Below are 10,327 nucleotides of genomic sequence, written 5' to 3' on the forward strand. Positions count from 1 at the left end.
CAAGCTTTCCTCTCCACTATCTCCCTCTCCTACTCCACGGTCCATCACCTTCCTCTCCACCCTCTCCTACTCACTACACCGTCCCCACCCCCCCGTCCCCGTTCCCTACCTTTAGCCGTCCCCGTCCCCGTCCCCGTCCCCGTCTACGTTCCTGTCCCTCGTCCCCATCCCCGTCCCCGTCCCTTGGTAACTATGGTAGAAACACCTCGATGACCTGATCTCGAGCCTATGCACTCTTCCCAAGGGCATGAGGAAGGGCTGCACACCTCAGGCTGAGAAAAGAAGATGGTGGATTGTTCTACGCTATGTTAGATTGTTGTAAATGCTTATGAATGCTGTGTTACCTTCACCAGATGACTGTTGCATGTATGGATGATGCACAGAAGGTTGTGTTTCGCTCCATGGCTATCCGCAACAATGCGATCGTCGATTTGTGACATGCTACATAAAGGATTCACCCCCCAACAAGTGTTGCAACATCATATACATTTGGTGCAAATCAGTGCAAAGGAAGGGAACCTTCGGGCAACTCGGGATACTTTCCTTACACTGCGAGACATCCTTAATGTTGCAAGCAAGTTGGAATGTATCACACTCCAAACTGATCAAGATGATGCACGCAGTGTACACACTGGGTATTGGCAAATAAGAGTCAAACTTTTTTCTATCAATTGTTTGATATATCCAAGGGACAACCATTTGTTTTGGGAGTCCAAACTAGTTGGCAACATCACATGATGAACACCCATGGTCATGATGGTTTATTGGCCATGGACGCTACTTTCGAAAACGAATAAGTACAAGGTGTGTACTCATCGTTGTTGGGATTCCAATAATGCATTTCATAATACTTCAAATTTTGGTATTACTATTGGATGCTGATGTAAACTGATGATTCAGGGCTGAGAACTGCTGTAGACTGAAACGCAGACCTGTAGGGATGATGCTGGACTGAAACGCAGGTGTGCTGCTGCTGGACAAAAACGCAGATTGGCTGTACGGCTGCTTCACATGCAGAAAACGCAGGCTGTATGCTGAATAACGGACTGAACGGATGCTGAATGCAGGCGCCTAGGGCTGTAGGGACTGCTGAACTGCAGGTGTTGGATGAACAAGGCAACCTCAAGCACTCCAAGGGCTGGATGAGACTAGTCTAGTGCTGAAAGCAAGGGAAACTCCTAGGGCTGAGGAGGAAAGCTCTTAGCACACTGAAGACTGAATGAGAAACTAAGACCTATGCAAGCCTATTTATACTAACTAGAGGTTGGTCAAGTTGGCTGGTCATTTAATAAAGTTTATATTTATAAATGACAATAAATGCTAAATAAATACTATAAAATATGGGAAAAATACCAGATAAATCCTAGTAAATTCCCTAAGGCTTCTGGGATGTTCTAAATGATGCACACGCATATACATGCATATTATGCAGGATGCAGAGTGCTTTCTGATGCAAACCCTAAGGCTTCTACTGACTCTACATGCATGAATGATTCTCTCCAAGTGGGTTAAGGGACTTGACTGACTGACTGACCCACTAAGGCTGAGGAATGACCTACGGAGCTCGTGTCTGACTTATCCTGGACTGAGGATGTACAATGGGGTCACGGCGTACGACAAATATCATCCTACTGGGTTCTAATACTGTACAAATGTTGCACTTCTGATGATGAGCCATCTTGTCACCATGCACTGAGTGCAGAGTGCATGTGACACTAGAGAGAGTAGATACACTCATAGAGTGTGGCTTGCCGCTTGAAGCTGGGGCTTAAACTTGCAAAGTGCCAAAGACTCAAGACTCAAGAGACTAGAGAGAAAGAGTTGCTTGAAGGTGTGTGTGCACGCTTATAGCCTTGTTCTTATATAGATATTAGATAGGCAAGAGAGAGAGGCAAGGGCCAAGCCTCAAGAGTCAAAGCCTAAAGGCCAAGGCAAGAGAGAGGCAAGGGCCAAGGCCCAAGGCCCAAGGCCCAAGCCTCAGGGGCCAATGCCCAAGCCTCAAGAGTCAAAGGCCAAGGCCCAAGCCTCAAGGCATCCCCAAACGGCCACCCACACAACCATAAACGGCTAGAAACGGCCAAGGCGTCTCCAAACAGCCATAAACAGCCAAAAAAAGGGGCAAAAAAACAGCCATTGCAGGGCACAACGGCTCCCTGCCGTCCCCCCACAACGTTCCCTGTCCTGCAGCCGTCCCCGTCCCCCATCCCTTGTGAGGGACGCCTCCAGGGGGACGTCCAACCGTCCACTGCCGTCCCCGTTTCTGACACGTCCCAAGACGGCGTCCCAAGCCTCCGTCCCCTCCGTCCCCTGTGACTATTACATCCCTAGCATGGACATGGGTTTATGCTCTATGGGCCAAGGGAGTGTCACAAAAGTTGGCAATTTGCTATTGAGAGAGTTAGATAATTATCCCATATATGTATAAATAATAATAGCACCCAAGTCCTATATAAGCGAGGGGTGGGATCATGAGTTTAATTGCTTGTTGATATTGATTTGCACGGAGCAACTCCATTTTCTATCTCAGAAAACATATTCTCCCTCATACAAGAGGTGAGCCAAGGGGTTGAGGTGTGCTTACCTACTGTTTTTTTGTGTGAGATAATGTTACCTAACCCAGTTAGGGACATAGGTCCTATCAGTCCCCACGCCGGGCTAAGCTCTAACCCTTAGCACATCACTTCACCCTGGCTTATCCCCTCAGTGAACTCTCGTCCTAACTCAGTTAGGGGCGCAACACCCATGTACCCAGTTGGGTATGGTCGGTCAGGGTATGATCAATCGCGATTTGTTGAACCCAATCATGGGTGGCCGTCGACAACAGCCAATTGGTACATTGCCGCCACTAGGAGACTATACATAGTCTAGTCATGGCTCCTCTCTTTCATATTTTGTACATCGTATCTTGGAGATATTGAGATCCATCTTCACTGCAATTGTGCACCCTTGCATGTGCATGATATCCTCTGGCCAGATTCTACCTTGACCACCATCAAAGCTCCTTGCCAGAGCGCACGGGTGGGCAGACGCCATCACTTGTAACCTCAGTTTGCAGCAATAATTCAGTATTATTCTCCATCTCTCTTGCTTCAAGTTCTTTGTCTTAAGATCAAGTTCTGCTTAGTGTATTTTATTACAGTTTTGCCACCCATGCAATGAAACATATGCTTGAGTTTCCTAATTTGTGATAGTGTCACCCACAAGCTCCTCTTGCCTTTGAAGCTCTCCCTAACTCGGGTCAACGCTCTCGGCCTTGGGTTGTTTCTCAACCTAGAAACAACCCTACATGACTCCACTCGGGTTCTTTTCCTCAACCCTACATGACTCCGCTCTGGTTCTTAACCATGCAATAGTTCCTTTTTCACGCTCTCTATCACCATCTTGATGATCTGGTCTCTCCTTTGACGTGCTTCTTCAACTCTTGCCAAGTCAACTTTTCCCATTGCTCTGGAGTGTCAAAATACTCCCCTATCACAAGCATCTTTTCAATATGTTGACAAATGTCCTTGATGTGTGAAGCCAGTTGGAATATGATCGAGTCAATTTCTTGAAATGCCATGGTATCCCATCTAGATTTGACGTAGTTATGCATGCAAACTAACTCTGCATGCAAAACCTATGCATAGGACCCTAACACACATGCACAAAACAAACGCAAAGTTTTAATTCTGCACACTAAAGCTCGGGACTCAAAACACTGTTGCAAGGTTTGATCTAATGCAAAACAGGGAAACCCTAATTTTGGCTACCAACCCTAAAATGCAAACGCTGAATTCAAAAGCTCTAATTCAACATGCACAAACTCTACCTAAAATGAACCTATGCTCTTGGTATAGTGAGCACAAAAATGCAGGCCTCTTTGTCCTTGTAGACAAGGCTCACAACATCCACCATTGGATGTCCCCATCTTACAGTGTGACATCGCTCCCATCTAACAGCGTGTCACACTGCATTTGAAGAGCCAGTAGCAGATGAAAAAGCAGACATGAGATGGTGCAAAGCAGCATGGAAGAAAGCAAAAGTGTTGGGTGGTGCCACGATTTAATCTACTTCCAATCGGAACCTTGTGATCGATTTGGCTCCTAGACTTCAGTATTTTTACTCCTTGTGATGGCATTGTCGCTTATCTAGCTTACTTGTTGTACGTGTTCTTGAAATCCGCAAATGTATGAGAAATGTATGCCTGATAAGGAAGAAGAAGAAGAAGCACCTGTAGAGCGTGGAGGAAGACTCCGATGAGGGGCAGCTCCGCGTTCTCCTTGGCGCTGACGATGACGGGCAAGTGGGCGTAGAAGACGAAGAGGGGCTCCAAGAAGGAGATGTGGTTGGAGACGATGATGGGAGCTACATCGCGGGGTGCACAGGTGCCCTTCACGGGGATCCAATAGTACCCGAAGACGAAGAACATGATGGCCCGGACGCCCAGGCGGACGGGCCAAAGCAACGACCTCCGCCAGGGCGGGAAGGGCCTGAAGAGGGGGTCGACCACGCCCAGGAGGGCCAACTTCACGGAGAGGTAGCCGAGGAGGAGGATGACTAGGAGGAAGAGCACACGCAGGAGGAGGAGGGGCAGCATGAGGACCATGAAGGCGGTGCGCAGCGGGGTGAGGGTGCGAGGGTCGGAGAAGGGGTTCACCTGAGGGTCCTCTCCAATGGAAGGGCGCCGCAGCAGCCCCTTCTTGGGCGATGCGTGGGCGTCATCCGCGCGCACAGCAGCGTCGACAGGCATTCCAGGCTTCTCTCCGTGCCCCTCCTGGCTCCTGCACGCTCGCTGTGTGTTTTGCTTCTTTCCTCGGATCTTTCGCGCAGTGAATGACCACTGACACCCTCGCCCGTGGAAGCAAGTTCAAGCAACCGCTTTGACGTCAAGCCACGTGGAGTCAACTCGCTCCATTTCCACAAACGTCACTTTATTTCCAGAAAATCCACATAAATCCTCGATATACCTTTTTTTTTCTTTTAACCGACAAGTGTCCTAAGGCCACGCGTATGCGCACATGAGAGATCAATATTTTTATGCGCATCGATTATAGAAAAGAATAGGTTTTTTTTTTTTCATGAGCTCTTATTTCATTCTTAGTCGCACACGGACCATACTACTCACCACACAACACACACACACCCAAGCACCACATGGGGGTACCACCCTTCCAAACATTGGCCACTTTGTAGGCAGTGGACAAGCCGCATGACGAACCCAACAAGTTAGTTGCTCAATCAATCGGAGTGAACAGCCTACACAGCTTTGCTAGAACTGGGTGTCGCAAGATGAGTCACGAAAGCAAGCACCAGGATTATCGAACGATGATAGCCTCAGGTGTGCGAACGTCAGCCACAGCACGCGAGCACACCCTTAGTATGAGGTGTTCCCAAGAGGATTTGAACCCAAGACCTCCCGTAGAAAATCCAAAGCATTATTCACTAGGCTACCGCTTAGGGACCATTTTAGGCCTGCACGTTGTGAGTGATGCGATTTTGGGCTTACACCTCGCAGGTGTGGTAAGCAAGTATTGAACCTATAAGATCCTTGTGATGCCATTTTAGGCGTGCACTTTGTGAGTGATGCCATTTTGGGCTTACACCTCACAGGGTGCTAGGCAGGTATTGAACCTGTAATATCCCTCTTTTCAATAATTGAGTATGTAAAATATTGTAAATGTGCAAATTCTTTGTAAAGATCACATAAATAAATTAGAAAAAGTATTTTTAAGTTAAACTAACTAGGTTCATATGCTTAAAATAATTAGAAAAAACCCTATGTGCACACTTTGCAATTAATTTAGGTTAAAGAAAAAAATGGATAAAATAATGATTAATAATGTCTTGTGTGTGGGTGCACATTAAATTAATTTTTAAGCTAAAAGTTTAAATTCTCTAAGGTTCAAAAAAACCATGGTTTGGCTAAAAATTAGGTGGATTCTTGTTGGTGGCTAGTGGGAAAATTACCCATTATGATTTATTAGTGGTATATGGAATGTGGTTTATGGCTCATACAAAAGAGAGTCGTTCAAAAGAGTTCACATGTGGTGTACCTCTTAGTCATTCTGGTGTGAAAAGTTCTTACACACGGGCACTTTTTACTTTCTTGTTGGGAAGGGTTTTTCCCCATGTGACCACCATCTTAGTTGGTAGTACTTGAATACCCTACAACATATTGTACGATTACTTCTCACGTTCTCTTATCTAGAAGAACTGTTCTAGCTCTCTTGCCCTCTTGTGTCTCCAGTTGTTTATGTGTGCATGTGAGCTTTCTATTGTGTGTGGGTGCACATTAAATTAATTTTTAAGCTAAAGGTTTAAATTCTCTAAGGTTCAAAAAACCATGGTTTGGCTAAAAATTAGGTGGATTTGTGTTGGTGGTTAGTGGTAAAATTACCCATTATAATTTATTAGTGGTATGTGGTATGTGGTTTATGGCTTATATACAAAAGAGAGGCATTCAAAAGTGATAAATGTTACACGTGCCATGTACCTCTTAGTCATTCTGGTGTGAGTTGGTTCTTACACACAGGCACTTTTTACCTTCGTATTGGAAATGTTCCAACTCTCTTGCTCTCTTGTGTCTCAAGTTGTGTGTGTGCGTGTGTGAGCTTGGTTCCCCTCAACCCAGCACTGGTATTAGAGCAACTCAAGGTCTCCATTGGAGCTTAGAGTTTTCCTCTGTGTGTGGTCTTCTACATTTTGCATAGTTCTCACTCCGTTCAAGGTTCCCAATAAAGCTTGTTTGCAAAAGCTTTGAGCTTCAGAAGACTTAAACTAATATACAAGGGGGTATCTTCAGTATCACACAATCTACAACACTCATGTATACACACAGGTTTGCAATCGGAGCTCACTACAATCATTCACTTACAATCAGCAGCACACACACAATCAAGCAGCATAGTCGGTAACGCTTATTGTAGTCAGTCCTTCAGAGAGGCAAAACCAACAACCACTTGAGCAGAGCCCCATTTATGACAACGGGTGGGGAAGATCTCCCCCTTTTTTGCAAGGATTCTCCCCTCTTTTGCCCCATTTCCATGTCTGTGTAGAGACCTAAACTTCTCCACAACGTATTCAAAAGCCAACCTCATGCATTTAGAAATGACATGGGGACAATTTTCAACCAATTATATTCATTCTCTAAGAATGGGAGGGGCTAATGTGTGAACAATATTTATTGCACAATTAATTCTTGATTTTTTCCCATCCGATCACGTTGAAGTTACCTCAAAGCTTGGGTGTGGTGAATGCTCATACCCTGGGATTTTATGTGCACTAGGAATGACCAATGTGTAAATGCATGTTAGAGTGGGCAAACACTTTTAAAATTGTAATAATATAGTGGTTGTGCGCTTTTAAAATTGTAATAACATACTAGGTAGACATTTTTAAAATTGTAATAAGGGTAGGAATGACCTTTGTGTAAATGCATGTTAGAGTGGGCATACACTTTTAAAATTGTAATAATATAGGGGGCATGCACTTTTAAAATTGTAATAACATAGTAGGTAGAAATTTTTAAAATTGTAATAAGGGTACCTAGGTTGTTATGACATGTAAAGTTCAAACCTCCTTAATATAAGGGTGAGGTGGATTGATTAAGGGAGAAGCCCAAGAACACAGAAGTCCTAGCTTCTACCCTACTCCTTAATAACTCTATAAATCTACATTGAAGGACTACTCTAAGGGTAGAGCATCTCACTCGAGGCCTCATGTACCAATATCCTAATGTTCCACTATCTACTAGCAACTTTCACATATAATTGAACTAGAATAATCCTTACGTAAGGAATTCACATATAATTGAACTAGAATAATCCTTACGTAAGGAATTCACATGATTCCTTCAGGGTAGTATCCCCTTGATGATTCTCACAAGTAGGATCCATCTCCTCGGGGCTCAATACAATGTCCTATCTCCTCGATTATGAAGGCAACCATTCTACCATAATCTATTAAATCCCAATCCCTATTTTTTCCCAAGTATTTGTTTAATCAAATAGTTTGGGTATGCACCCAAATTCTTGGGTCCATCGTGCCACCCACAACGTTTAATCCTTCACAAATTAAACTAATTCTATAAACTCACCCTAGCCTTATCCAATCCCATGGGTCTATCCTTCCTCCTAATAAGCATTTCTTTCCAATAATAATAGAAGAAATACTTTAAATGTTTAATACAAGAATTCAAATAAATGTCATAAGTCTAAGAATCATCACAAAAATGCCACAAATCATTACAAAGAACCATCGGGAATCTCCTCACACTAGGATCGTGATCCTTAAACATGAAAGGTACATAAGTCTAAGAATCATCCTAAATACATCATCACAAAAACGCTACAAAAAACCATCACGAATCTCCTTGCACTAGGACCGTGATCCTTAGACATGAAAGGTACACACCACTGAGCCCAAACACTCTTGAACCACTATGTTGATTAGAGGAGCCCTTATAATTTTCACATCTAACTCAAACAACTATGTACCCACTCAAAGGAGCCACTTTTTCTAGCCATCACCACTCTCAAAAGCATGAATACTCCTCTAGGAATCAATGTCAAGAACCACATACGACGATTACACACCACTGAGCCCAAACACTCTTGAACCACTATGTTGATTAGAGGAGCCCTTATAATTTTCACATCTAACTCAAATAGCTATGTACCCACTCAAAGGAGCCACTTTTTCTAGCCATCACCACTCTCAAAAGCATGAATACTCTAGGAATCAATGTCAAGAGCCACATACGACGATCATGTTCAAGTTGCCAGGATTGCCCTATCCAATACACACCGGAGCTGCTTCATTTTCTTCACACCCAATCGTGCTAAGAGCACACCCACATCTGACCAAGATGGGTCAAGGTCTTGGCAGGGCGACCATCTTTGTGTGTCATACCTCTCGGATAACATCCACATGGAACATCATTAACATGTGTGGTACCTTCACAGGCTTCCACAAAAACATAACTTAAATGAATATAATGTCCAAACAATATAAAGACATGATTCAGGTAAACAATGCATCACACATGCAATCAAGAGACTATGTAAACCATCATAAATTCAATGAGAAATCCTTGCTCTTGAGTCAAATCTTTGAATAAATAGAAAAAACCTCCATATGCATTAGCTTAACGAGGTTTTCTTAATTTCACGAGTTGACTTAGCCTAGGGATTCATCCTAGTTTTTCCAATCATATACTTCTATTTAATTCGGGGTAATTTCACACTTGTGTGCATATGAAGGAGAAGGCTCATGTAAATTATACACATATACCTTGACCAAAATTCAATAATTTACACTAACCTCTAGGGTGCATACACATACACATTGGGTATATAAGTATGTCCCTATATATGGTTGGCTTGAATCTATACTTGGCCTTCTAAAATTTTGCCAAGCCATAGGCTCAATTTTACAATTTCTAACTTAATTTATTTGTCGCAGTGCTCACTTATACACCTATATGTACAAGGGTTTATATATATGTGCTCGATTTCTCGGCTTGCACCCTCACATCTTCCTGATCATAGTTATGTGCTCCTTATTCATGTTGGTAGTAAAAAGTTTGACGTGAATATCTCAAGAACCAATAAGGTTTATCATGCCAAGTTAAAGTCTCAAAAAGTGGTCAGGTCCATCTAACATCATTTTGCATCAAAATACTAACATTTTTTATGTGAATTTATCCAAAACATCATGCATGAATATGACACCATGACTATTAACGTCATACTAATCATATGCATTACATGATGTACTAATCCCCATCCACTAGCTAGCATGCATGAAACATGAATGAAAAGGGCCAAACTATATAATTTTTTAGCCATGAATATCCCAAGATAAGCATGCCATGAAAAACCAGTTTGGTTTTTCACATCAAAAAAAAGATTCAACAATGGCACATTGATCACATTAAACACTCTTAATTTTATATACTTCGAGCATTGGGTCTAGGTACATCTACACCACACCTGACCTTCTATATATAGATATGGTTTAAAATCTAAGGTTAATGTTGGATTGAATATATACATTAGGTATATATCTATATATATGTTCTCATGCAAATAATTAACACTAGGTTTAAAATCTAAGGTTAATGTTGGATTGAATATATACATTAGGTATATATCTATATATATGTTCTCATGCAATTACTTAACACTAGGACTAAAGTCTAAATTAAGATTATCTAATGTTCTAAGAGACAAACCTATAGTTTACTTTATAAACTCTAAGGCTTAACAGATTGAGAGAGCTTAGATTTATTTACATATTATATAGGATACTAAGGTCCTTGGCTTCAATATATACAATACTAAAGGTT

At 42.6% G+C, this 10,327-nt stretch overlaps 1 protein-coding gene across 1 annotated transcript in view; it reads right to left on the bottom strand.

Moving 5' to 3' along the window:
• LOC147625828 (lysophospholipid acyltransferase LPEAT2-like) overlaps nucleotides 1–4,878 on the bottom strand; it is a 44,049-nt gene extending 39,171 nt beyond the window's left edge. Inside the window, exon 1 of the mRNA XM_086817398.1 lies at nucleotides 4,211–4,878. Coding sequence (XP_086673524.1) covers nucleotides 4,211–4,729 — 519 coding nt within the window. The 5' untranslated portion in view covers nucleotides 4,730–4,878. The remainder of the gene's footprint in view (nucleotides 1–4,210) is intronic.
• Between the last annotated feature and the right edge of the window lie 5,449 nt (nucleotides 4,879–10,327).

This window comes from Cibotium barometz, chromosome 23 (assembly GCF_041138505.1).
Source record: "Cibotium barometz isolate CiBa-2024 chromosome 23, ASM4113850v1, whole genome shotgun sequence".
In the NCBI taxonomy this organism is placed as follows: domain Eukaryota; kingdom Viridiplantae; phylum Streptophyta; class Polypodiopsida; order Cyatheales; family Cibotiaceae; genus Cibotium; species Cibotium barometz.